Below are 27724 nucleotides of genomic sequence, written 5' to 3' on the forward strand. Positions count from 1 at the left end.
TCTAAGGTTAGATTCTTTGATTCGTCTAGGCCTACAAACTACAAAAGGAATCTGCCAATGAGACGCTAGAAGAAAATAACAAAAGAAAAGAAAGCTAACCATTTGGTTTTCCCATTCAATCACGAAAAAGAAATGTCCATAATATTTGAAGCTGAAGAAATCATTAAAAATAAAAGGGGAGAGAGAGATCCAAAGAAAGTTGCTCACATTATTCATCATGGTGATGGTGGGGGCACAACAGAAGGGAATCAAGCAGTGGGAAAACAGCAACATAAAAACAAACCTTTTTCTCTTTGAGAAACTCAAAATTGAACTTAGTGACTTACTTTCTCTGTTTTTGCTGCATCATAGATTCTCTCTCTCCCTATCAAGTCAAAGAAGAAAAAGAAAGAGTCACACAGCTCATAAGGCATATATTCCCTTCTCCAACATAAGATTAACCCCACCTTAACTTATGTTTCCAGATATGGAGTGACTCAGAACATACCCCATATTTATATACCTCATTCTTCTTATATTAACAAGTTGCAAAATCAAAATCAAAATATGAACTTGGTTTTGTCCACTGATCCTAAGCCTAGGCTTAAATGGACTCCTGACCTACATCTTAGGTTTCTTCAAGCAGTTAATCAACTTGGAGGTGCTGACAGTTAAGTATCTTCTCTTTTTATCTTTTCTTCTCATAATACAATACAAATAATGAAGTTGTAATCTTTTCCATCATTCCGCAGAAGCAACACCAAAGACTCTTATCAACCTCATGGCTGTTCCTGGACTTACTTTGTACCATCTCAAGAGCCATTTACAGGCATGCTATGCTCTTCACACTTCTTTCCCCTTATAGGAATGCTCTTTTTCATTCTTTCTTCTTCTTGCAGAAGTTCAGACTGGGTAAGACTCACCCATCATTATCACCATCACAATCCACCACTGAGACTATGCAACAAGGTCTGTTCAACCACATTTACTAACTATAATAACAACTTATTACTTCCTCACCTCTCTCTCCTTTATTTTCTTATTTGCAGATTACACAGAGATCCAGAGCACTAGTCGTGATTTAAGACAACAAATCATCACTCAGGGAAACAATATTCCAATCGATGAGTAATAACTTTTTTCCTTTACTTTTCTTTTTTCTGTTTGATTAAGAAAAGTTTAATACTAATTTGAGAATTGTCTACTGAATCTCAACAGAAGCTTTCAGATTGCTCAGGCTCTCCAAATGCAAATGGATGTGCAGAGGAAACTTCATGAGCAGATTGAGGTAGCCTCCACTGTTATCTTTTGGCCAAATATTACTCATACCAATCCAATCACCAATCAATAATTTCAGGTGCAGAGACGTCTACAGCTTAGAATTGAAGCTCAAGGGAAATACTTGCAGTCAGTATTAATTAAGGCACAGGAAACACTTTCTGGATATAATTCTTCTTCTATGGGAATAGAACTTGCAAAAGCTGAACTCTCAAGATTAGTCTCAATGGTCAACAATGGATGCCAAGGCTCTTCAATTTCAGAATTGACAGAACTAGGACTTTCAAGCTTAGAAGATTCGGAGAGGAAACAAATAAGAAGAGCCACAGCATGTTCAATGGAAAGCTCCTTGACATCATCTGAAAGCTCCGGACAGGGGGAAGATAAGCAATCAAAGAATGAGACCGGTAGCATCCTATTGTCTAACACTGCTTCTGCTTCTGTTGAGCTCCCATTCATGTATATTCACCCTCAAACCGATCAAGCCGAAAAAGATATAAATACCACACAAGGACTCTCTGTGGAGCAGCCACCTGCAAAAAGATCAAAAACCAGTGACAGCTTCAGAATATTTGATCTCAACAGGCAATATCTACATGACTTTGAATCTAGTTAAAAAGCAATAGACTTGAACTGCAAGGGAAATTAATATGAGCAGGGAAATGGAATCTTTTGAAGCTTAAAACAGAAAGGACTTGGGCAATATAATATAATATAATAGTCTGAAGCAGAAGTAAAGTTATTTGTTAAGAGTTAAAATCCATGTTTATAAATTATGTATATTGGTATATGTATGGACCCCCTGCAACTTTTCAAAGTATATCCATATCAACAGATGGTATAATATTTCATATATTGTGTGGATAAATTTTCATATTCTATGTCTCTCGCTCCATGTTACTATATGTTTGAAATGCTTAATACTAGAGCAAAGAGAATTCTTGCAACGCTGATGTAACTGAAGAAGACTAAATGATTTATGCTTCCCATTTTATTGGATGTCAACCAAGCGAACATGACACAAAGTTCAACCTTGTCAAAACTGCCATTCTAAAGCCGATTATACCAGCAGTTAGAGCGGGTAATTACTGCTAATTTGGCAAGACACCAGAAAGAAAAAGGAACACCAGCTATGCTGTGCTGGAGGAAGAAATCATTAAAGAATTAATCATTAGTTTAAGCATGCGTATGCCTAAATATACTACTTCTCAAGGAACTTGCTAGGCCTGCATGCTTAATCATTAAACTCAACATAATGTTCAAAATTTCTTTTATTATATTAAGCAATCTTTTTGGAGAAGAAATAACAATTGCAAACAGATGGATAACTGGTTAATCATTCCCAGTCATAGCCTGCTTGCAGCAGTTTTGTTTCTACTTGCTAACATGTCTGAATCTTCCCCCGTGTTTCAAGGTATCGGTGTTTAGTTGTACATTTAAAAACCTCAATTTTTCTTCCTAATAATTGCTTCTATTCTGTTATCCTGTCGTAGGAAACCCCGGCTTCCCTTACATAACTTCAGATCTGAATGAGATCTCAGGCAAGTCCTTTGATTACATTGTCGTCGGGGGAGGCACAACAGGTTGTTCACTGGCAGCAACTCTTTCGGAGAGATACTCTGTCCTCCTAGTAGAACGTGGAGGCTCACCTTATGGAAATCCATGGATATCACATAAGATGTACTATGGCTTTTCATTGCTCCAAACTGATGAGTTTTCATCGGTGGCTCAAAGCTTTGTTTCCAAGGATGGAGTTGCGAGTCATAGAGGGAGAGTGCTCGGAGGATCGTCAGCAATAAATGGAGGTTTCTACAGCCGAGCAAGTGATGAATTTATCAGAAATGTTGGGTGGGATGAAGAGCTGGTGAAGGAAGCTTATGAATGGGTTGAGTCCATGATTGTTTTCAAACCTGAGGTAACCATGTGGCAATCTGTTCTTGAATTTGGTCTCCTTGAAGCAGGGTTTCTTCCTTATAATGGGTTCAGCTGGGAACACGTAGAGGGAACAAAGATTGGTGGCACCATGTTCGATGAATATGGAATAAGGCACACCTCAGCTGATCTTCTGGGGGCAGGAAATCCAGCAAATATCACAGTTCTTTTGACTGCAACTGTCAAGAACATCATATTCCATAAAGACAGTAAGTAGATATATCTTCTACTAATTTTTTGATGCTCATGTGCTCTCTTCTAAATTCTAATGATGCAGTAAAAGGGAATGAGACAATAGCTGGAGGCATAAGATTCATGAAAAGCAATGGAAGCACAGATGAGATATACGAAGCATACCTCAGCCACCCACATAATAAAAGCTTAGTGGGAGATGTTATTTTGTCAGCAGGAGCATTAGGCAGTCCTCAAATCCTAATGTTAAGTGGCATTGGACCAGAAAAGCATCTTAAGAATTTGAGTATCCCACTAGTGTTGGATCTGAAAGGGGTTGGGCGAGAGATGCAAGACAGTCCTGCCATTTCAATGTTAGCAGACACAGAAGCAGAATATCGGTTGCCAGATACACCACAAGTAGCAGGAATTGCAAAAGACTTCAAATTCATAGTAGAAGGTGGTATCCTGCCAATAAGTTTGAATGCAACAAGGATGCCAATTGCAATCAAGCTTGCATTTCCTAAATCTAAAGGGAAACTAGAACTGCACAGCACAGATCCCAGGCAAAACCCTTGTGTGCAATTTAACTATCTAACAGAGGAAAAAGACTTAGACGAATGTGCAGAGATGGTTCAGGTGCTTCAAAGGGTATCAAGGTCAAACTCTGTCCTCATGTTCCTAAGGACGGAACCGCAGAATAATTTGATATCCAGCCCTCATGAACTGAGAAGTTTCTGCAAAAAGAATGTGAGGACTTACTATCACTACCATGGTGGTTGTACAGTGGGTTCAGTGGTTGATAATCACTACAACGTATATGGAGTAAAGCGGTTAAGAGTAATAGATGGCTCAACTTTCTTAGAATCGCCTGGTACTAATCCAATGGCTACCCTCTTAATGCTAGGCAGGTATCAAGGGATCAACATGCTGAGAGCAGCTGTGATTAACAAAACAAATGAAGTTTAAATCTTTCTTCCTGGCAACAACAGTTGTTTGAATCCATTTCTATTGTAGAACAGTTCATTCCTCTGTACAAAATATGTATCTCTGTATTAATATAAAATTGGTTGCACAAAGAGGAAAGAAATCCATCCCATGCCAGACTTGTTTATTATTCAGGTAAAAAGAATATACACAGAAGCTATTTAAGAACAAAAAAATAAAAATAATAAAAATATCTAATTCTCCATTTGTTGATCAGCAGAAGGAGTTTGAGTTGTCCTATCCCTGTTAAAAGATAAACTAACCCAAACTTGTCTTTGAATTCGTCTCCTCCCTTGTTCGTCGTCCTCATCTCTCTTGTCGATCGGCTCTTCCTTGTCAACAGGCATCTTATACCTACAAACAGGACACGAGCCATGAATCCCCAACCACTTGTCTATACAAGCACCATGAAACCTATGCTTACAAGGCATCTCCTTTACCAATCGACCAGGCTCCCATTCCTCTAAGCAGATGGTACACTCGCTATCTTGGTCTCCAATTTGAGTGATCTCAACACTAGGCATGGCCTCTATGGATGCTTTAGAAGCGGGTGGCTGGCCATCCTTTGTAGCGAATTCTCGAACAAGAGCATCCAAAGTATCTGCTCCCTCAATTACAACCATCCCTTGAGTGAAAGGGTTTATCAGAATGATTCTCTCGTTACGGTTACGGTTACGGGTTCGGGTTTCTTCATCTTCGTCTTGATTTGTGTTATCTGTAAGGGAGGAGGAAGAGGTAAAACCTAAAAGAAAAGGCAAGAAGGGAGAGAGGTCTCCATTCCTGAATAGCATCTCAAATGCAGAAGATAATTCAGCTTCTTCAGTATCAGAAGCCATTTTTAGGGGAGAAAGAAGAGATGATAGATCAATTATGAGATGGAGATATTAGATATAACGAGCGAGCGCCCACACAAGTAATTAAAAAGAAGCTAGTAGAAAGATCTGGAACTTTGAAACTGCCGTGTTTTATGTCTATCTTCTTCTCGGGCAGTGAGTGACAAAAAATATATATATATCTTTATTTATTTATTTATTTATTTATTTATTGAACAGGTAGTTAATTAGTAATAGTAACCGTTTTCTAGTAAAAAATAAATAAAAATTTTGAAATTGAAAGACGGTTAGTTAAGCATGATGTTGTGATAAATATACACATAGATGAAAGCAATTCCTTAATAATCTGAGATAAGATGGAGCAAACAGGAGAAGAAGTGGGAATCAAAATCTACACAACATCCCCTAAAACTGATCAACAAACACCATTTTCTTATGAAGCAGAAGCAGAAGCAGCACCAGTAGCAGCGAAAGAACCGGGAAAGAAAAGGCGAGCAATGGCTAAGGGAGTCCAAAGCACTCTCTCAAAAACATCAATGCTTGTTAACTTCCTTCCTACAGGAACCCTTTTAACCTTCGAGATGGTTCTTCCATCCATACTCAAGAGCGGAGAATGCACTCATGTTGCCGTTCTAATGCTTCTTCTACTTCTTTCCCTCTGTGCACTCTCTTGCTTCTTCTTCCATTTCACCGACAGTTTCAAAGGTTCTGATGGCAAGGTTTACTATGGCTTTGTTACCCCAAACGGTTTGGCTGTTTTCAAGCCTGGACTTGCTGTTCATGTCCCTAAAGATGACAGGTATAAAGTCGGCCTTACTGATTTTGTTCATGCTATCATGTCCGTTATGGTCTTCGTAGCCATTGCCTTTTCTGATCATAGGGTTACTCATTGCTTGTTCCCTAATCATGTTAAGGAGATGGAACAAGTCATGGACAGTTTTCCCATCATGGTTGGTCTTGTCTGTAGTGGACTCTTTTTCGTCTTCCCTAATACTCGATATGGAATTGGTTGTATGTCTCCTTGATTCTGTAATTTTCTTTTCAATGTTGTATCCAAAACAATGTGCTCTATATGTAACTACTTCTTTCATTCCTTTAATTAGATTTATGCATAACAAAATCAACAAACAACTACTACAAAACTCATGTTTCTTAAGAATTGGACATACAACAACAACTCTATATCCCTATTACTATTTACTAAACACAGACTGCACTATCTACATCCTACATAGCAACAAGATGTGACATTCATTTCATATATACTATAATCATACAAGGTAACACCTATTCTATTGAAAACTTAAGAGCTCCACTGTTATCCTCTGGTTATCTCCATTGTCAGGAAAATCTCAAAAACTGCTTAACAATATCAGTCTCTTTGCACTGTGTGCCCTGGCCTGTAAACATCAACTATATCCTTATTATTTCCGCTCACCGCAGCATCTAGCACCATCTCCTTCTTGGAGCTTCTGCCACAAACAAAGCATTTCTCTGGGACCTTGGTAGTGGGCAACAGTGTAACCATCTTTGCACCCTTCGTTATAGATCTTTTCATCTCTCTCATACCTGACTTTTAATCCCTCCTTTTGCATCTCCGATATCCATATGCCCATTGCAACATCTTCTAGCTTAAAAATCTGCATTCTCAGTTGCCAAAATTTGCACATAAATTTTAGTTTGATAATCAAACTAAACACCAGTGCTGCAATTGTTCATTGCAGAGACTTATAACCAAGAAAGGAAAGATAAAATATACAGTTTATATTTGTACCTTTAAGCGACCTTCTTTATATCTCTTGTAAACTTGTTTGGCTATGTCTTGAGACACCACATAACCAGGACCATGTGCCCAAGGGGGATATTTCTCTTCAGGCCATTCCTATTTATATGAAGATAATGAAAAGAGGGAACCAGTTATAATTTAGTGATGCAGATTCCACATATTACAGCAGCAGAGTCATTTAAAAAAATTGCTTTGTTTTTAGACTACTTCATCGTGGCCCATCTCACCATCAAATGAAAACTACTCCCATCATCAAATGGTGATTATAAGCAGAATACAAAAAAGTTTATTTTAGACAAATTCACCATAGAAATATAGAATGTGCAAATCTTCCATGATTATATATGCTAAAAAAATATTGTTGAGTGTTCTTTTTTATTGTTTCCAAAGTTTAAAGAATTGAAGAATTACCTCAAGGCTAATATACCATTTGCTATCAGTACTCCTATGAGGTTGGGAATCTGAATTTATGAGTCCATAAAGCAGGCCACTGTTCACTTTGATCCGTTTTAAAGAAGCTAAAACTTCATCCACTCGAACAAATGCATCATCATCTGTCTTCATGACATATTTTGCTGATGCGACCTCTGTCTGTTTGAGTGGTGAGATCAGTAAGACAATGGTTCAGCCATCCATATGACTAAGGATGAGAGAAGAGTTTACCCCAAAGATGCAAATGGCTAAAGTCTTCCAGGTGATGAGGTTATAATAGTCGACAAAAGGCATCAGCTGTATGTCTCCATATGTTGATGCTTCATTCCAAAGTTCCTCATTAACTAATTGATTTTTGTGCTGCAATACACCCAGAAATTGTCAGTGACCCAGAAAATAGGCTTATATGATTACTTGGATTTTTTACATATATTTTTAGCTGATTGTTCGAGAATGCGAAAGAAAAACTGAGACTTTTATCCCATATGGCTTAGATATAGAAATTTAAGACAACCATGACAGGATGGGTGTTTATGACAACCAGATCAATTATGGCGTAGCTTCTCCCCAGCATACTAATTTTATTTGGGAGAATTCACTTCCTTCTAAGTGCATTGCTAGAAAGCATCAGCATAATGAACAATTCTGAACAAAAATGTGAAGGGATTTAATTGTTAACTCACCAACCCGACAAAAAACCGTACAGCCACATTCCCTGTCCGAACATCAGTATACTGCATCCAAGTTCTTCGAACAGCCATCCTGCGTTTAAAATTGTTGGCTGTGGAGAAAACACCAATAAAGAGATGTGGTGGTTTCTTTGATGGGAGAGGGGCCGATTTGAGTTGCTCTAGATCAATTGCATGTTCTGAATCCTCGGATGTAGGAAGACCACTAGCCACAACAGACATTAACTTCATGTCTCCAGATATTCTAACTTCGCTAACCAGCCATGGCTCCAATGTCTGAATAAACAAGGAATAAAGAAACAATAAGTTCAAAGAACCTGACATTTTTGCCAGTACAAGTAAATAACAAAGTCAAGAAAATACTTCGCGATATGCAAACGAGGTAATGTGCTTTCCATCAATGCTTGTCTGAATTCCCTCGGTTCCTACTCGAAGTGTTACAACAGATAAATACCCTTGCTTGAAGGGAAAATATCTCCTGTTCATGGATCCCTCATGAGCCACTGAAGACCTTCTTGAAACTTCAGAATGCATGCTAGCCACCCGTGTACCATTTCCACCTACTATCTTGTTGCACTGATCCAACTCATCCACTGGTAGTTAAAACCATAAAGATATTACAACATGTTTAAGTGAATAATTAAATTATAATCCCATGGAAGCAGACAATATTAGAAAACAATGACAAAAAAAAGGAAACATAATTGGTCTTGCAAAAATACCTAGGTGTCAGATATTAATATAAATTGGACCATAACTATCAGCTTAAGTTTTTAGTTCAAGTGATTCCATGACACTATATACCAGTTTTTATGAATAGGTTTGAAGAAACATCTATTCCAACCAAATACAAAATCATATTATGTACTATAAAAAAAAAAAAAAGGGCGGCCCGGTCGCATTACGCGTCCCCGCTGAGCGAGGGTCCGGGGAGGGGTCCCACCACAAGGGTGTACTGGGGGCAAGCCTTCCCCTGCCAATTTATTTGGCAAGAGGCCGCTCCTAAGACTCGAACCCGTGACCTCTTGGTCACACGACAACAACGTTTACCGTTGCGCCAAGGCTCGCCCTCTATATTATGTACTATATGTTCCATAAAAAAATGAATGTAGCTCTACCTTTTCTAATCTTTTCAGGTGTAGGAGATGGGCAACGCTCCTCTTCACCCCAATCATGTGCTGTACTCCAAGTGTTTTGAACTATTACTGGATCCTCAGTTACTTTATCTCCATGAAGCCTAACGTTGTAATGCAAAATGATAGGTGGATCAGGCTCCCCAGGAAGTGCTTCCCCAGTTAAGTCTATACGAAAATTCCCAAGAAGACCATCTGGAATACCTATAATTGTTATCGAAGAACCCTGGGTCAAACCACAAGGAAGCCGCAACTTCAGACCTCCACCCTTGTGCACTGTAGCATTTACTTTGTTAATAAAATGAGGACATTGCTTCTCTTTTCCACTCTTTTTAGAACTTTCATTTGTATAACCACTTTTTTCCTCTTCAATTGAATCCATAAGACTATTCCATGGACTTGCCGCCTCCTTAATAGCTTCTACTCCATTGGGTAAGAGCTGAGCTTGATCAATCAAGTGTTCCAGGAGATTCCATGTGTGCAAAGATGTTTGTTCTTCATTGGAAAAATTCCTCCGAGCAAACAAACTGAACACTACAGTATCAGTTGAAATTACTTGTACTGAATTCTCTGGAGTTTTTATTACAGGAGGAATTGTAGCTTGCACCCATTCAAGAGGATTACTACCATTGGAGAAGGCATTCATCAGATAACCATCACCTATAGGATTGTTCATGAGACCATATCTCAGGATCAGCAACATAAACATGGAAGCAATCAGAATACCACCATACCATTTCTTCATTCTGCTGATTATAAAGATGCATTAAAATTAGAATCCAATTCCTATTCTGATTGAAGGATCAAATAACCCTTGTACAGTAATTCTCATGTGAATGGTGAGCGGATCTCTTAACAATAATTACTGAAGTAAAGAGAGAAAAAGGATCATCATATCCAGCAAAAACAGTTTTGATATGTCCAGAAAAATGTAGAATGATAAGATTCTCCTAGTCTCAGTATACTATCTGACAGAGCCAAGTATCAGGTTTCGATAGTACATTCTCCTGCTGCAGAAAAAACTTCTCACAACGTAACTCAGTGGCAACTGTATGGAATACCCCTCGCCAGAATGAGCAACTGAATTAAGGCTTCCAATTCTTTTATATCAACAAGCTTAAATGCTTCCAGTAGAACACTCTGGAACCCTGCATGTGGATAGCTATTGATCAAGCTCTTGATTTCACCATTGAACCATGGCACAGAAAATGTAACTTAAAACTTTTGATACAAAGATGTAACATAAAACTGACAGGTAAGGAAATTATAGATGTACTGCTAACGAACAAGATTAGTATCAACGAAAAGCAACCAAAGAGATGGATATCAGAAAATATACAGAGCAAAACTCAGATAACCACCAAAAACTGGAAAACAAAGTGCTTTTTTAAATTGATTTGCTTTGAGTTGAGTTTCCTCGCAAGAATTAAAAAGTTGTACTAAGTTCTTTGTCAAGAAACACTTAAATTTTAAACTATTTCTGTGAACAGCATCAATCAAATGACAAGGAATCACAATTTGTTACCAATCCCAACCAAAAGCTCCAAATCTGACTATCTCCTTTTATCTTGAATCTCCATCGTATATGCCACTGGAAAATTGAAGTGTATGCAGTAAATTCCTCACCTATAAAGTTGCCAATTGGTCAAATTAGAGGGAGAAGTGGAGCAGTTACTTTCCCCATTTTCAGAGTGTATTATTCTCATTTATGACTAAGCGAGAAGCTATATAAAACTTTGTGATGACTTCATTAACTAGAACATTTAGTGGCAAACGCATATGCCAATCTTTTATAGAAAGTAGAAGTTAGATGGGCAAAGGAAATCAGGTCTGCTTTAAAATAAACGGCTCCTCATTATAAAATTCTAAAGAGGGAAAACAAATATATATAATATATAAAAAATACATAAACAAAATAATTCATAGAGTTCTCAATTACAAATTTGTACAGAACTTGACCCTGCTTCAAACTGTTCAATTCTTAGCATTATAATAAAATTTGGAACAAAAATAAATAAGAAAAACATACGCACCATTCCTTTTATTTTTTTTTGTATTTTGTTATTTTCTCACTTGCGTAATAATTCAGAGAGGAAGAAACTTCGCAATTGCATCATAATACCTTGACCAAAATGTGTCAAGTTGCCACCGTTGACATGGCAAACGGATTCACACAGTTTTTTTTTTTTGTTTGTTTGTTTGTTTTTTTATAAATGGAATATCAAATATCCTAATTAATAGTAGAAAGCTGAAGAAGTTTGTAGAATTTGATTGATTCTAAGCAAATATGATGAAATTTTGAGTCATTGAAGGTGGAGAGACAGCACCTAGCTAAGCCCAATGCTGTAAAGTAAACACAAATTCACATAAATAAAGCGAAAAAGAAAACCGATCGGAGAAAAATGGAAGTGAAGCAAACAATACAATTGCAGAACCAGAAGTAAGAAACAGGTCTGAGCTGGAAAAGCTTAAACACAAAAAGAAAGGAAAGCAGTTAAGCAGCTCGATGAAGTAAAGTGTAAGCTATTATTGAGAAAGAAACCTTTCTTCTTCTTTCGAATCTGGACTTGGAGCTCAAGAAGGGCGAAGCGTATTATGTTGTCTGGATCTGTGAGGATTTGAACTTTAGCTTAAGCTTATACGGTGGGAAAAATGGAACTTAGACGGCTAAAACTCCCTTCTTTTAGTATTATATTATTATTATTATTATAATAAAAGGCCGTAGCTATTAAAATAGAAAAAATTTAGCTTAAAGTCTAATTAGGGTGCCAATCTATATTAATTTCTCTACATATACTTTTAAACACAATTAATTTCCTAGCTAAACAACTAATTGGATTCCTCTCTCTCTCTTTCTTTTTTTTTTTTTTTTTTTTTACCCAAAGAATGCATTTCATAAATGAATAATCTTCAAAAATAGCGTTTGATAGCCAATACGGCACAACAGAAGACAAAAAATCGTTAGTATTGGAATAGGTCTGCTTAGCTACCAAGTGTGCAGCCCTATTCGCTAAACGACTAACATATGATACTGAAAAAGTAGGATTAGACCCAAGGATAACTCGACAATCATTAATGAGCATTCCGAATTCCGAGATATCCTTTTTATTGGAGAGAATTACATCAATAACAAGCTTGGCATCTGATTCAAATTTAACATGTGTGTAGCGCATAGAAGCAAGTCATATCATACTCGTACGTAAAGCTAATGCCTCAACCACCTTAGGTTCTCTAATACTAGCATTGCAGCTGCTACTACATAACAGAAATGTACTTGTATCATCTCTGATCACTGCTCCCATCCCGCAGCTTCCAGCTTCCTTAAAAATGGCGACGTCGACATTACACTTCACTGACCCCCTTTCTGGCGGCTTCCATATCTTCAATTCCGGAGTCTCACTGAGGCGATTTTGCGGGTCCTGATTGAGATCAGCTGCCCATTCTACAGATGTCGCGGCTGCTGACAATCATTTATTTGTTGAATGTTGCTTTGCAGGTGACCTTTGGCGAATAGCTGGATTCCCAATTCCATAAACTAACAGGATTGGCAGTCCAGCTTTCAATGAAAATAAAATTTTGATTCAGTTTTTTATATTTTCATTTTATAATTTTAGTTTTGTTTGATTAATATTTTTAATTTCAGTAAAATAAACATATGTTTGAATAATTTTGATCTGGTTTAGTAACTTTTTTATTAAAATTAAATTGATAACTAAAACTTAAAATGCAAAAAAAAATACTAATTAAAATATAAATACCTGAACTAAAATTTATTTTAATCATAAAAAAGATACAATTAACGTTTTTAGTAATTAACGATTTTAGTATATGTTAATTGATGATTTTAGAGTAGGTAGTTAATTGATTTTTTAAGACATTGAGTGAGTAGATAATGAAGAAAGAAAACTAGGTGCGTGTTTGACTCGGCCCGTTTATCATTTTCTTTGTCAGTAATCAACGTCTGGTAATTGACTAGAAAAGCCGCATATGTAAAAAGAAATACGTGGCAGTAGTTAAGAGGTTGGGCTGTTGAATTATTTCCCGTTTACTACGGCATCAATTTCTTTCTTTTATATTTTTATCTGTTTGCCTTTATTATTATTATTATTATTTCTTTTTTGTGTTTGATATGGTAATAATAGTGCTATCTTCTTCAGAGAGAGGCTAGGCAATGGGTGGTAAGTATTTAATTACACAGAAGAGAATAGAATATTGCAAATTTTATTTTAAAATGGCATAATCTCCATTTAGATCTCTAAATTAAGGTTTAAGAGTCAATTAAGACCTTAACTATCAAAATCATCAATCAGATTTCTGAACTAACAAAAAATTATTAATTGAGTCCTCATTTTAAACAAAAATCTTCATTTGAGGTCTCATCGAAAATCATTTAGTTGAATGGTTTTAGACTCTCTTCCCTAAACTCATTTTTAACCAACACAAAGAATATTATAGTCTATATTAAATAATCACAGTTCTGATTTTAAGATATAATTAGGATTCAATTAATAGTTTTTGCTTAATTTAAAGATCTAATTAATAATTTTGATAGTTTGGAGTTGTAATTAACTTTGAAGCCTTAGTTTAGAATGGATAATGCTTTTAAAATTTATGAGTAGTTCCAATCCAACCAACTGGCCCAGATGTAAACAATGGACACAACAACCTTATTGATTTGTAAGCAAGGCAAGTGCATTAATTAATTAATTATTTGCCTTCTGGTTAATTATAATACAATTGTTATAATTTATGATGATTCAAATTCTAATAAAATAATGATGAAGACGCCTGCTTTTTACCATCACTTGTTTTTCAACACCTTACAAAATTTTACACACCTACCTCTAATGGCTGGGGAAGAAAGCTTCCAGAATGTCTCTAGTCTATTAAATTTTCAAAAAAGAGTGGAGCCATCCAAGAAAGAAGTAACCAGTAAATAAAAAAGTGAATTTATTGAAGATCATTTTACCCTTATCATGTATTTCTATCAAAACTTTTTATTCTCTCATTCTCTCAAACTCTGAACTCTCTAATCTCTCCCAAAATCACATTTCGGAACCAAAATCATATCGGGAATGTGACACGATAAAGAAAATTGACCAATTGATAACAAAGTACATTTTATTTTCAAATTTCGTTCGAAAACACGAGTTTCGTCTCCCGATTGAGAGACGGAACTCGAAATCCGCCTGCCCAAAAGGTAGGTGGCAAGAAAAAACGATTGCCCTTTGGGCATGCTTTTTTCTGACCGCGCCCCTTTACGGGAGGCGAAATTCTTAAATAATTGTTGTTTTTAAGTTAAATTTGTATTTATTTTTCATTAATTGACATAAATTAGTGTGCACAAATAGAATATTAGTGTGAACTTATTAGACGTAAGTACTGAAATTACTAGTAAATAACGGAAATTCTTAGGGTTTAGGAATGGATTTCAATTAGATTAAATAACAACTGGCGTTATTCGATTGGTTTGTCATTTTTCAGAGTTTTGAGGTAGGCGGGAGTTCCGAACAACGGGAGACGGCCCGATGTGGTTTTACTGCCTCTGTTCGGAGGGACAGAGAGGCGCAGAAGCTGCAGGAGGCACTTAGACAGTAGAGGCCTGCTACGAGACATCACATCAGAGATGTTAAGGAGGAGCACGCAGCTCGTGATGAGTATGTGGATGATGTCGGCATTCACATGGACGTGAATGAGACTAATATGCATGACTCGGATCATGAGGCATCCGCTAGGATTCCACTTCATTAGGTGACGAAGGGGAGAGGCGACCGTTTTGTTACTGCAGAGTCGTCAGTTGGTAAATAATTTACATTCTTGTTTTATTTTATTATTAGTTTACCTCAATTATTATTATTATTATAACGTTGTAATCGTTTATATAATATATGTGTAATAAAATTTCAAGGAGCAGCAAACGTTGTAGGGATGATGATGATGATTCGTGGCTCATGACGGAGCAGGTGCCCAACGGTCCGGCAGATGAGGAGCCTCCTCAAGTGCCATATTATTTATAATTGCAAGCAGAAGAAGAATAAGGGGGTAAAAAAGTTTGAAAAGGCACTGAAGAAAGTAACCGACAATTTTGATGAGGTTGATTTGGTTAATCTGCCACCAAATCTACCACGCCCACTGATAAGGTTATGCAACTGGGCGAAAAACAATATTTCTAAAGATAAATGTATCACCAATAGGTTTGGACCTGAGATATTCGGGGTTGAAGTATATTCAGCATTAATGGCTACATACATATATACAATGGCACACATGATTGAGCTGGCCGGATGCACAATTACATTTTACATTAGGTACATAAATATTAATTGGTCACGAGCATAGTATTAGTTGGATAGCTATTTCATCAACACTTATACGTGTATTTGTTTTTGGGTAAATTACACCCATGGCCACTGAACTTTACCCATTTTCATATTATGGCCACTGAACTTCATTCTTCCCGGTATGGCCACTGAACTTTACACATTTTAACACCGGTGGCCACTCAACGTCTCAAAATGACCGTTGACGGTTAAAAATAAAAAATCCAAAGCGTTAATAATATTTTAATGAACTTTAATTCTTGAAAATTTTCGTTTTGAGGTCATTTAGGTATTGTTTGGTTAGGAGAGAGAAAGTGAATTTTTAGTGAGAGAAAACTCCAAGAAATGTGATTTTCGAAAATAAAAAATGTGGTTTCATGGTAAATGTCGTTCTGAACAACTTTAATTCTAGAATATTTTCATTTTGAGGTCGTTACCGGTTATTTTGAGAAGTTAGTTAAAATTGAGTGGGCACCGACGTTAAAAAGTGTAAAGTTCAGTGGCCATACCAGGAAGAAATGAAGTTCAGTGGCCATAATATGAAAATGGGTAAAGTTCAGTGGCCATAGGTGTAATTTACCCCAGTTATATATTTGAGGTTTTGAAAAAAGCACAGAGGTTTTATTTGTTGATCCAAATACCACTTTTGCACTTGGAAATAAGAAAACACCAACAGACCGGTCGAAGAAATTGATGGATCGGTTCAAAGTGGGTAGTGCTAAATATATCTTTCTTATACCTTACAACTCAGGATAAGTATGAATACTTTGTACTATATGTTTATTACAGTTAATTCTCTGATATTGGTTCAACTGAAATGGTTATTACTTGCATATCACATTGGACTCCGACTGTGGTTGACATAGAGAAGAAAAAAGCCTATTAATATAGATCCATTAAAAAGGCGATTGCCAAAGTCAACAGAATGGACAGATGTAATCAGCAAGTAAGTTTCAAAATGCTTCTAATGTGTACACATTCAAATACTCGTGCTTTTCACATACATACGTGTTGTTACACTTTTTGCAGTGCGATGAAGTTTTATTATGCTCAAAAAGAGCCAAAAAAAGTGACAAAAACCAAATTCAAAATGACACCGCTTCTACTGAATTTTACAATTACAGGATTTAACAAGTATATATTGGATACTTTATTGGTCTAACTATTATATTTCATGCAATAGGCCATCTCTGAGCAATGGAATGATAAAACATGTGGTTTTTGCATAATGATGTACATGAGAGAGATCGTCATGGATAAGAACTTAAAGTTTGTTGAAAATGTACCATCCTTAGACCAAGTCAGATTGTATATAATTTACATATTACCATACTTTTCTGTTGAGGTCTATGTTGTTGATGTATTTAAATTGGACCAATGATCGATTTCCCACTTTTCCAGTTGTGAGCACGGACTTTTTCCGGCCCTAGTGATGATTCTATGTTACACTCTTGCTAACAGTTTGTGTAGGTAGGCTCCACACATCACGTTGTGCGGGATGCGAGCTAAGACATGGACCCTGTTGTTTACGTGTTTCTTAGTTTATCACAACTATTCATCACTATTTGTTAATTCTGAAGTCATTACACTTCTAGAATTGATCTTTTTGGGTCAAAACTTCTCATTTACCGGTGAAATTCGGTTCAAATACGTGGAAAACCACTTTCTATTCTTCTTAATCTCTCCTCTTGCATATGTCCGATTTTCTTCTCATGTCACAATCACGTGTTTGTCGGCCTACTTTACTCTAAAAACTCGAAAAAACGTTTTAGAGGTAACTTCTAAAGGGTTTTAATAGTCCATCCTTACTGTTTGCAATTTGCTTACCCTATTTTCATCTTCTTTTTCTTGTTTTTGGGTTCTAACACGTAAAACAAGGGGTCTATCCAAAAGGCAGTCACTGATCGAAGACTTAGTCTTCGATCAGGGATCCTTGTTACCAATTGGGACTCACCCTAGATCAGTAACAAGGATAGATGGGCAGACCCATATTTTCTGTCCGGATATATGACAACGCGCAAGTAAGCATCTGTCATGTGATGTTGCTAGAGATGACAGAACGTAAGTAAGCATCTGTCATGTGATGCTGCTAGAGATGACCAAGTGTGACCGTCGTCTGATGCACCATCAGATGGCAGCGAGCCCCATGACAGTTTTATTTCTTATGGGACAAAAGTTTTGAACCGTCATCTAAAAGGGTATTCGACGTAGTGTCCACAACCTATTATTTTGTTTTCCCCAAATCGACCAAATTTATATAGCTTATTTACAAGCAACCTCAACCCCATTATTACACCAAACGTCGAAGAACCAGTCCTCTATCTGGTTCCAATTTCCCACGCGAAAAATCCATTCCTAGAGCCAACCAGCACCTCCTAGCAAAAGAACACTCCGAGAACAAATGTCAACCATACTCAATCTCCACCTCACACATTAAGCACTACAGTTGGACCTCCATATGCCTCTCGAACAGCCTATATCACGTAGGAATGCAATTATTTCCCACTCTCCATATAAACATTGGAACCTTAAATGGAAGCTTGAGATCCCACAACTAATGCCAACCTTTACTACTAACATGATTTGTTTTGTTACTTTGGAGAAGGTGATAACTTGATTTAGTCGAATAACAACCATTCTTGGAATAATGTCAGATCATCCAATCCTCCAAATCTCCCTGAGGTATACACGTGTTACAAATGATCTCCATTTCACGTCCGTTAAAACAACCATAAATCTTTCCCATATCCCAAATATGTGCACCATCCACAAACAGACTTTAGTCTCCTCCATGCCCCTGACACAACTAGACGAAACATGAAACTCTCTATCACGCATCAGCCATAGATTAGTTGTCACGTCCGTGTCTAAGTTTCTAAAATTTATACCTTGATATTAATATATATTATAATTATTGGATGTGTGATTTTTATTTGGTGCTATGGGGAAAGTTTGGAGTTAATTCGATGGTTTTATGTGTAAATTAAAAGTTTAGGGTAATTTTTAAAAGATTATATAAAGATGGAAGACCAAACTGGATATTTACCAGCAAACTGGATATTTACCAGATTTGGGATATATATCCCAAACCTTCCAGGAGGTGCCGCACCCATATCTTCTTTTCTTTTTCTTTTTCTTCTTCTTTCATCTTTATCTGCATCTTCATCATTCTTCGATCGTTTCTCCACCATTTCTTTGATTTACGGAGTTTTGACCGGCCGAATCACTCGAAATTTAAACCATAACATCCTTATGCATAGTTCTAAGTCCTAACCGAAGAGTTTTTGAGTTTCAAAAGCGTTTGGAGGGAAACGTTTTAGACAGAATTTAGAGGAGAATCAATCGGGTGTGTTTTCTTCAATTAGTAGCCAAGGTAAGTAACTATCAACTATATTTTGAGTTTTATATATATATAATCAAAGAATTTTCAGAAATTGATATCTTAGGGTTTATATAGGTATTTTGTAAAATTGGGATTTTTCACGATCTTGCTTTTATTGTGAAATTATAGTTCAAATGAAGCTATTGACTATGCTTATATGTGAATTTCAGATTTTACTTGATTGTGTTAATTTAAGGTTTAATTTGGTTGAGTAACTTTGAAATTTTTATTGATTGATGGTATAAAAGATTGATATTTTGGAGAATAGAAAAAATTGTGAGTTTGATTATAAACAAGTGAAGTATATACATATATACATATATGTTTTTGGTTTCAATATATATATATATATATATATATATATATGGAATAAAATGTTTGGTATCCATTAAGAGTAGTCCGGTTGGGTGGTTTCGAATCTAAAGACCATATTTAGTGAGAAATATGGCCTGTGTATACAGTCTGAAGACCTATTGGGTATGCCAGTGAAGTGTCGGGTATGACCATATGGAATAGGCAATGTTAAAAAGACGTCTCGTGTATGTTGTGAATTATAATTGAAATATAAGGGGATGAACTCAAAAATGGATACAAGATTATATTTTTTTGGTTTTTGGTTTAGTACATTGACTATATTATGAACTTAAGTTTTGAATATATTTTATAAGGTTTTGATTAAATCCTTTATAAATGTATATATGTAGCTATGTTAAGTAAAGTTGGTTTTTATAGCTGATAGTTTCTTATTGAGATTGTCTCATTTTTCCAAATGATTTTAATGTTTTGTTTTAGGCGAAGAAGTGCAAGGTACCAAGAGGGGTACTCGATCCTAGGGCGAGGTTCGGTTACAGCTACGAGGTTCAAGTCATCTCTAGGGTATTGCATCTATTTTGTTCATGTACATATATGTGGATAGTATATGTTTAAGGACACTTGTATAACTTGTTTTTGGTAGTGTCCTTTTGTTTAGTGATTAGTGTATAGACAGAATGCTAATGAATGCACTTTTAAGTGCTTTTGTGTGGAGTGATATTGTTGTAACATTGATCAGTTATTTGGTATGTATTATATACATATATAATTAGCTGAAGTGAGAACTTGTGAAATAGTGTGATATGGGTTATGAGTAAGTCATAACTTTGAGCTAGAGATAATAGAGAATTGTCTATATAGGTGCTGCGGGAAAATCAGATTCGTATCTGAATCTTAGGATGCATTTTTCGACCAGATATAGGCAGAATCTGTCATGGAGTCTCAAATGAAAGTTCTTTATTTTTGTCTTACGTTTCCAGGAGTTTTTGAATCGTCTTATTCAGACTCCATATGAAGAAGTTAGGTTATAAACAACACATGTTGGTCATTTTAGCTTTAAACCAGAATTTGGTTTTTGTTTTGATTTTTCTACTTATTTGAGAGACACTGCTACTGGTTTATATAATAATTCAGTGGTAATGTCTCACCGTCTTATCTGATCTTATTTTAGGTCGGGTTTGACATTAGTCCACACCCCAATCCCTTCGCTTAATCCTATTATCCACTGTAAACCAACTTTAAGAATCTCAATCGAGCCTCCCACACTCCTCCAAACTTAACTGGGATTAGCGTCCAATTTAGAGGTAATGAAAGTATCCTGCGGGAAATATTTAGCTTTGTAAATTCGACTAACTAGAGTATGAGGTTGATTAATAAACTTCCACCCATGTTTCCCCAACAACGAGATATTGTAATCATATAAATCCTTGAACCCGAGACCACTATTCTCCCTCTTATTACACAAATGAGTCCAATCACACCAGTGAATGTACTTCTTTCCATTCTCCTTCATACCCTATAAAAACGAGTTCATCATCTTCTCGAGATCATCACAGATAGACATGGGAAGCAAAAAGATGCTCATCGTGGAAGCGTTTGAGTAACCGATTGAAGAAGCACACTTTTACCAATATTGAATAGAAATTTTAGAGGGTGTTTGGTTTCTCCTTTTTAGACTCCTTTTGCCTTTTCACTTCAAAAGAGAGAGTTTCAAGTGTTTGTTTAGTGACCTCCTGTTTGCCTTTTACAATTGAAAAGCACCATTAGATGTTTGGTTAGTGATCTCCTGTTTGCCTTTTACACCCGAAAAGCAGCCTTTTACAAAAGCAGGGAACTCTGCTTTTTGGAAAAGCAGCTTTTTCCAACAGCAACAGCAAACCGTAACAGCAAATAGCAAACTGTAACAGTAAACAGCAAACAGCAACAGCAAATAGTATGTAAAACAAACGGGCCCTTATACTTCAACTATTAAATCTCTTAGGAACTCGAAAATTGCACGTTTAGACTAAAGTTGGGTATATGTTTGAGTGCATTACCATTTTTAAAAGGAATATAATATATTGTATTACAGAATTCTGTTGTAACAGAAATACAATTGATGATAATAGATAAATAAGATGATAATTTATTTCTAGTAATTGATTTTTCTTGTATGAAACTTTTCCTAATGAATTGGGCTGTTGGGCTCGAAAACATTTCACCTAATGAATTTTGGATAAATTACACCCATGATTACTAAACTTTAATTCAACTAACATTATGATCACTAAACTTCAAAATTTAACATAAAAGTCACTTAATCCTTTATGTCCGATTGGGATGTAGCGGGTTATACAGTCAGTAGTAGTCGGAAACATGAGAGGCTTGTTGGCTGGGTTTTTCCGAAACCGGGATGGTTTAAGTTGAATACTGATGGCTCTAGGAGCGATTGTGGGAAAATTTCGACTGAAGAAGTTATTCGGGATCAGAATGGTTGTTGGTCTGGAGTTTTTTTTTTTTGGATAATATGGGTTATGGTAATTCCTTTCAAGCTGAGGTTTGAGGTTTTTTTTATGGATTGCATGTGGCTATTTTGAAGGGTATGTGTCTTAAAGTGGAGTCGGATAACTGTGAACTTATTCATTACATTCAGTCTTCGTCTTCTATTTTAGGCTCTGCTCGGAATCTTATTATTGAGATTCGTAAGCTGAGCCGGGGTTTTGATAATTTTCAGTTCCACCATGTTTTTCGGGAGCAGAATCGTGTGGCAGATCGCCTTGCGTTAAAATCTCATTCGAGTGACCCGGGGTTTACTGTTCTAGAGATTATTCCTTCTTGTATTGTATCTTTATGGCAGGATGATTTGGTTGGTGCTAGTTTTCCGAGGCTAATTCATGGCTAGTCTTTTGTTTCTCTTTGTTTTACTGCTTATCAAAAAAAAAAAAAAAAAAACTAACATTATGATCACTAGACTTCAAAATTTAACATAAAAGTCACTCAATTTTACATGGTAAATTACACCTATGACCATTTAACTTTATCAGTTTAAAATTGGGGCCACTGAACTTCAATTCTTAACGGTATGACTACTGAACTTTATACTTTTTAACACTCGGGTTACTCAATGCTTCAAAACGACAGTTGATGGTTTCAAAATAAAAAATTTAAAGAGTTAATAATATTCTAAGGAATTTTAATTCTTGAAATTTTTTATTTTAAGGTCATTTAGGTGTTGTTTGATTAGGAGAGATGGTGAATTTTTAGAGAGAGAAAACTCCAAAAAAGGTGATTATGAAAAATAAAAATGTGATTTCATAGTAAATATCGTTCTGAATAACTTTAATTTTTGAATATTTTCATTTTGAGATCGTTAACGGTCATTTTGAGGAGTTAGTTAAAGTTGAATGGTCACTGGTGTTAAAAAGTGCAAAGTTTACTGGTCATACTGTTAAAAATTGAAGTTCAATGGCTACAATCTTAAAATGAGTAAAGTTTAATGGTCACAGGTGTAATTTACCCTAATTTTACATTTTTCTAAAGTTATGGCTATTAAATTTCAATTAACTCATCAAAATGACTGTTGATGACCTCAAAATAGGAAATTCCAAGAATTGATGATATGCTAAGCAATTTTAATTAGGGTAAAGTTTAAATAAAACCCCAGTGGTTTCACTAATTTTCAGATAAATGACTGTGGTTTACTTTTTGTCAAAACGAGGATTGAGGTTTTTAACTTTAACAAAATAAGGACTTTTTCGATTGATACTATTAAAATCACCTTTGACGACTTCAAAAATGACATATTTTAAGAATACTAATATTTTAAGCAACTTTAATTCTTTAACTTTTTTATTTTGAGATTGTTTAGATGATGTTTGGTAAAGAGAGAGAAAGTTAATGTTTAGAGGGAGAAAATTCCAAAAACGATGATTTTCGAAAATCGAAAATGTAGTTCCATAGAAAATTAATATGACATTGAACAACTTTAATTCTTGAAAATTTTCATTTTCAAGTCGTTAAAGATGGTTTTAATAGCATTAATCCAAGTTTGAAACCTCAATCCTTGTTTTGACAAAAAGTAAACCACAGTCCTTTATCTGAAAATTAGTGAAACCATAGGGGTTTTATTTGAACTTTACCTTTTTAATTATGCAACCTTTTTGTTTTAAAATCATTTAGGCGATGTTTGGTTAGGAGAGAAAAAAACTCTGAAAATAGTGATTAAAAAAACATGTTCCATGATAAATGTGGTTAACTTTAATTGTTAGATGTTTCCATTTTGAAGTCGTCAACGGTTATTTTAAAACGTTAATTGAAATTTAATGGTCATAGTGTTAGAAAGTTTAAAATTAAATAACTTTTATGTTTAGTTTTGAGGTTTGATGTCTATACCATCAAAATGTGTAAAGTTCCGTGTACATGGTAAGATTTACCTAATGAATTTTATTGTAATTTTTAGTAAAAGGAAAAGGTTTAACAATTTAGTCCTCGATCCATCCAAAATTTTATCATTTGGCCCTAACCTATTATTTGATTACGTTTGGTCCAGAATCTATTCCACTTGATAAAGTTTTACTCATAGAGACTTAAGAAAAGCGTTATCCTATTGATACATGATGATATTTTAACACTTAGACTTAAATTTTAGTTTAATGATTTATTTTTATTTTTATTTTTTTTAATCTAACTAATTATTTTTATATAAGAAAATACGTGGCAAATAAACTTCAAGACAAGTGAAGTGTCAAAATATCACAATTTATCGTGTTCATCTAAATTGAGTTGTTAATGGGAATAATTGATAAGGGGTCAAAATGACAAAATTTAGAATATGTAAGGAGGTTTAAGTAGGGGTGCACACAAAAATCCGAAAATCCGAAAAACCGAAAAACCAAACCGAAAATAAGATTAACCGAAACCGATGGACTAGTGTACGGTTTTTAATTTTAAAAATAATGGTTACGGTTACGGTTTTCTTATTCCAAAAACCGCGGTTAACCGAAACCGACCGAATCTCAATTAAATATTAAAAAATAAGAATATATTTATTTATATTTATATAATTATATATTATCCAACTATATTAATTATTAATTAGTTAAATAATTAATTATACTTATCTAATTAACTATATACTTAGTGATGTTTGTTGAAGAAAAAGGAAAGAACATACGAAAAACGAACTTTCAAAATAAAGATAATCTCGTAACAAAAAAATAAAGATAAAACAATAAGATACTTAAATCATATAATAAACAACATACACAATGCCCGAGATTATCAAAATAGAAATAAGAAACTTATCCAATTCTAGCGTTTATCTCATCCAATTTTGCAGCAGAAACTTATCCAACATAAACAACATACACAATGCACGAGATTATCAAAAAAATATGAACCAAATAAAAATAAAAATAGGATGAAAATAAAAATAAGTTTCTGAATTAAAATTGAATCCTATTTTTATTTTTATTTGGTTCATATTTTTTAGTTTTTACTGCCATTTCTCCACCTCATTCACTCTCTAGTGCATAGTTCACACATACACAATGCACGCATATCTCTCTTTTCGCCATTAATCTCCAACTCGCTACTGATCCACTATCCCACTCACAATAAAAATTAGAATTATTTAATTATTTTTATTTTTAGTTACTAATGGTTAGAAACCGAAATAAAAGGTTAACCGACCGAAATAATTAGTTAACCGATTAATGGTTAACCGAATTAAGTGGACTAGTGTATGGTTAGTGATTTTAAAAAACCGATCAAATGGTTAACCGACCGAATTAAGCTTAATGGACTGGTTAACCGACCATGTGCACCCCTAGGTTTAAGGCAAAGAAAAAGAAGTAATTAAGGATGAATTAAAAAAAAACGAGGATAAGAAAGAAAGGGTTTAATGAGTGAAAATTGATAACTTGATCGAGTCCCTTTCATAGTATTATTTTACAACATTCTTCTTCATATAGAAGTGTGGATTTCTTGTTCTACACCACTTTTAATTACAAGGGTAACATCCATATTCATATCCATACTTGTAAATGTCTGTCTGTCTCTGAGTCACACACACACTATACACATGGTTGCATGAATGTACATAAAATGGAAAAAGCTATTTCCCACTTGATTGATTTCAAACATGCTGTGCAATATTCCAAAATCTAAGGAAGCATTTCTACAGATTTACTTAACACGAGCTGAGCTTCTTTTTTCCTTTCATTGATCCAACTCCTCAACTCTACATACACAGATATAGCTTATAGAGTCAATACATTAACAATCCCAACTCAACTTCATATGAATATGAATATGAATATTGCCCTGCATGTTCTGTGTTTGGTTTGTTTTATCCAGCAGCTAGTTCATTTACTATATGATGAGTAGCGAATCCACCACATCTTGAAAAATAAGGATCCATACCTTATGCTTTCCATCAACGGTTGTAACTACCAGTAATCCCCACAAGAACATCTCCCATCTTTGAAATGATGAAACCTTTGGACATCTCTAAGTATTATTTGCCTATCAAATATACATGATATAAGTTTTGCAGCAGAATGGCAATCCCCACAAACACGGAGATTCTTCACCACACGGATTGTTGTTCCAGGACTTGTGTTAAGGAGCCCATAAGCTATGGCTAATTTCTCACTGTGGTATCTAAGACTAATTTCTTTCTCTTCATCATTCATGTCAGCATGAAACACTAGAGACATATCAGCCACATAACCAACCATTTTTAATTCTTTCATCAACTCATCCACTGCCCGATGCAAAGCTGTTGAAACATCCCCAGAGAAGAATTCATGTACTTCATTATTTACCTCTATCGAGCTACATCCAGGAATCTTCACCACTCTACTATCAATCATCAACTTTCTTACAGAATCCACATCTTCCCATCTTCCAGCTCTTGCACACAAGTTCGATAATATCACATAATCTCCACCGTGAGAATCATCTAGTTCAAGGATTCGCTCCATCACCTGTTTTGCTAGTTCTATATTGCCATGACTACTACAAGCGGATAATAGAGTTCTCCAGAGTATGGGTGTAGGCTTGATTGGCAATTCATCTATCAACTTATAAGCTTCATCCAAGCGACCAGCTCGGCCTAGCAAATCCACCATACACCCGTAATGCTTGATCCTAGGAATAATTCCATAGTCGGCATTCATACTATACAAGTAGTGGCAACCTTCCTCTACTAACCCACTGTGACTACATGCATATAATAGTCCCAAAAATGTGATTTCATCCGGTTGTATTCTTGCTTTTCCCATTTCTTGAAACATGGATATAGCTTTTTGAGCCTGGCCATGAATTGCAAAAGCCACAATCATAGCTGACCAAGCCTGGGTATCTTTGACAGACATTCTCTGAAAGACTGAAATGGCATCATCCAAGCTCCCACACTTGGCATACATATCAATAAGTGCAGTATTTACCTTGACAAATTTATCAAAACCCTTCTTCTTAACATATTGATGTATCCACTTCCCTAGGTGTAATGCTCCGAGCAGAGCACAAGACGATAAAACAGTAAGCATAGTAACATGAGTAGGCTCAAGTTTTTTCCTTTGCATTTCACGAAACAATGATAATGCCTCATTGGGCCTGCTACTTCGAGAGTAACAAGTTATGATAGCATTATAGGAAACAACACAAGGATCCAATATATTAGAAAACACTCTTCGAGCTGCATCGAGATCATGACATTGAGTATACATATTAATTAGAGTAGGAGATACATAAACATTTTGAGTAAGGCCAAGTTTGATGGCAAGGGCATGCAATTGATTACCTTCGTGTAAGGCTTGAGCAATAGCACAAGCTTTAAGTAGAGAAGGGAAAGAGTAGTGATCAGGTAAAAGGCCGTGAGATATAGCTGTAATAAAGAGGGAAATGGCTTTGAGAGGGGTGTTGGATCGGGAATAGCCACGGGCCATGGTATTGAAACGGACGATGTCTGGTTGGGGAATTTGGTCGAACAGCTGCTGGGCGTAATCCATGGAAGAGGGAGAGGGGTTTTGAGTGCAGGAATCGATGAGCTTAGGTAGAATGTGGGCGTCATTATGAAACTGGGATTTGATGGTGAAGGCCTGAATTTGCTTCACTTGGTTGAGAGAAGTGGATATGGGTAGAAGAGAAAGAGGATGAAGATGCTCATATGAATGGTTTGATGCCATCATATTCATACTTCGGAGACAATAACTCCTTTACAAAAAATATCTCATTTCATCTATTCTCACAACTAACTCCACTTTCAAAAACACTCCTACAAAATCACAAACATACACGTGGAAGAAGAAGAAGACAGACAGACTTTTGCTAATTTAATCCTCAGAAATAAACAATTTCTGTAAAAAGATTTTTTTTTTTTCTTAAAATAACTTTTGTTATGATACCAGACTTGTGACCGAGAGTCTGAATGTCTTACCGAATCTTCCGAAATCAATATGTAAAACAAAACCAAAGGTCAGAGATAGATCGGTGTCCTGCGAACCC

General features: G+C 35.6%; 6 protein-coding genes across 8 annotated transcripts; 3 read left to right on the forward strand and 3 right to left on the reverse strand.

Annotated features, from left to right (window-relative positions):
* The first annotated feature begins 425 nt into the window (after positions 1–425).
* On the forward strand, positions 426–2141 carry LOC136218441 (myb family transcription factor PHL8-like). The gene is made up of 6 exons (XM_066005304.1): positions 426–649; positions 732–808; positions 879–948; positions 1029–1107; positions 1198–1267; positions 1337–2141. Exons 1-6 carry the CDS (start codon positions 547–549, stop codon positions 1871–1873), a joined length of 936 nt encoding a protein of 311 aa, XP_065861376.1. The 5' UTR covers positions 426–546; the 3' UTR covers positions 1874–2141.
* A 397-nt stretch (positions 2142–2538) lies between these two features.
* LOC136218440 (protein HOTHEAD-like) lies at positions 2539–4474 on the forward strand. The gene is made up of 3 exons (XM_066005303.1): positions 2539–2671; positions 2751–3398; positions 3467–4474. The coding sequence occupies exons 1-3, from the start codon at positions 2578–2580 to the stop codon at positions 4327–4329; spliced, it is 1605 nt and encodes a 534-aa protein (XP_065861375.1). The 5' UTR covers positions 2539–2577; the 3' UTR covers positions 4330–4474.
* On the reverse strand, positions 4443–5295 carry LOC136218442 (E3 ubiquitin-protein ligase MPSR1-like). The gene has a single exon (XM_066005305.1). The coding sequence runs from the start codon at positions 5181–5183 to the stop codon at positions 4542–4544; it is 642 nt and encodes a 213-aa protein (XP_065861377.1). The 5' UTR covers positions 5184–5295; the 3' UTR covers positions 4443–4541.
* Positions 5296–5408: 113 nt separating this feature from the next.
* On the forward strand, positions 5409–6205 carry LOC136217059 (protein DMP8-like). Its single transcript, XM_066003640.1, has one exon. The coding sequence runs from the start codon at positions 5537–5539 to the stop codon at positions 6203–6205; it is 669 nt and encodes a 222-aa protein (XP_065859712.1). The 5' UTR covers positions 5409–5536.
* A 107-nt stretch (positions 6206–6312) lies between these two features.
* On the reverse strand, positions 6313–11907 carry LOC136218443 (beta-1,3-galactosyltransferase GALT1). 2 transcript variants are annotated; one of them, XM_066005306.1, is made up of 9 exons: positions 11763–11907; positions 10746–10846; positions 9206–10368; positions 8451–8680; positions 8082–8363; positions 7630–7758; positions 7378–7557; positions 6955–7062; positions 6313–6820 (listed from the first exon to the last, which is right to left on the reverse strand). In XM_066005306.1, the coding sequence occupies exons 3-9, from the start codon at positions 9963–9965 to the stop codon at positions 6605–6607; spliced, it is 1905 nt and encodes a 634-aa protein (XP_065861378.1). In that variant the 5' UTR covers positions 9966–10368; positions 10746–10846; positions 11763–11907; the 3' UTR covers positions 6313–6604. The 2 variants fall into 2 exon arrangements, with proteins under 2 accessions (XP_065861378.1, XP_065861379.1); XM_066005307.1 differs by lacking the exon at positions 10746–10846.
* A 13407-nt stretch (positions 11908–25314) lies between these two features.
* Positions 25315–27477, reverse strand: LOC136218444 (pentatricopeptide repeat-containing protein At2g02980, chloroplastic). 2 transcript variants are annotated; one of them, XM_066005309.1, is made up of 2 exons: positions 27021–27477; positions 25315–26915 (listed from the first exon to the last, which is right to left on the reverse strand). In XM_066005309.1, the coding sequence occupies exons 1-2, from the start codon at positions 27412–27414 to the stop codon at positions 25663–25665; spliced, it is 1647 nt and encodes a 548-aa protein (XP_065861381.1). In that variant the 5' UTR covers positions 27415–27477; the 3' UTR covers positions 25315–25662. The 2 variants fall into 2 exon arrangements, with proteins under 2 accessions (XP_065861381.1, XP_065861380.1); XM_066005308.1 differs by having other exon boundaries at positions 25315–27476.
* Positions 27478–27724: the final 247 nt, after the last annotated feature.

Source organism: Euphorbia lathyris, chromosome 2 (assembly GCF_963576675.1).
Source record: "Euphorbia lathyris chromosome 2, ddEupLath1.1, whole genome shotgun sequence".
In the NCBI taxonomy this organism is placed as follows: Eukaryota; Viridiplantae; Streptophyta; class Magnoliopsida; order Malpighiales; family Euphorbiaceae; genus Euphorbia; species Euphorbia lathyris.

What these genes read in the sequence shown, in the direction of transcription:
- LOC136218440 (XM_066005303.1), top strand. Translation starts at nt 2,578, where the DNA reads ATGGATAACTGGTTAATCATTCCCAGTCATAGCCTGCTTGCAGCAGTT. An exon ending in ATCTTCCCCCGTGTTTCAAG is followed by an intron (nt 2,672 to 2,750) that starts GTATCGGTGTTT and finishes ATCCTGTCGTAG; the next exon opens with GAAACCCCGGCTTCCCTTAC. An exon ending in CATCATATTCCATAAAGACA is followed by an intron (nt 3,399 to 3,466) that starts GTAAGTAGATAT and finishes CTAATGATGCAG; the next exon opens with TAAAAGGGAATGAGACAATA.
- LOC136218444 (XM_066005308.1), bottom strand. Translation starts at nt 27,414, where the DNA reads ATGAATATGATGGCATCAAACCATTCATATGAGCATCTTCATCCTCTT.
- LOC136217059 (XM_066003640.1), top strand. Translation starts at nt 5,537, where the DNA reads ATGGAGCAAACAGGAGAAGAAGTGGGAATCAAAATCTACACAACATCC.
- LOC136218441 (XM_066005304.1), top strand. Translation starts at nt 547, where the DNA reads ATGAACTTGGTTTTGTCCACTGATCCTAAGCCTAGGCTTAAATGGACT. An exon ending in AACAATATTCCAATCGATGA is followed by an intron (nt 1,108 to 1,197) that starts GTAATAACTTTT and finishes GAATCTCAACAG; the next exon opens with AAGCTTTCAGATTGCTCAGG. An exon ending in AACTTCATGAGCAGATTGAG is followed by an intron (nt 1,268 to 1,336) that starts GTAGCCTCCACT and finishes CAATAATTTCAG; the next exon opens with GTGCAGAGACGTCTACAGCT.
- LOC136218443 (XM_066005307.1), bottom strand. Translation starts at nt 9,965, where the DNA reads ATGAAGAAATGGTATGGTGGTATTCTGATTGCTTCCATGTTTATGTTG. An exon ending in TACGGTTTTTTGTCGGGTTG is followed by an intron (nt 7,759 to 8,081) that starts GTGAGTTAACAA and finishes GGTGTATTGCAG; the next exon opens with CACAAAAATCAATTAGTTAA. An exon ending in AATGGTATATTAGCCTTGAG is followed by an intron (nt 7,063 to 7,377) that starts GTAATTCTTCAA and finishes TCATATAAATAG; the next exon opens with GAATGGCCTGAAGAGAAATA.
- LOC136218442 (XM_066005305.1), bottom strand. Translation starts at nt 5,183, where the DNA reads ATGGCTTCTGATACTGAAGAAGCTGAATTATCTTCTGCATTTGAGATG.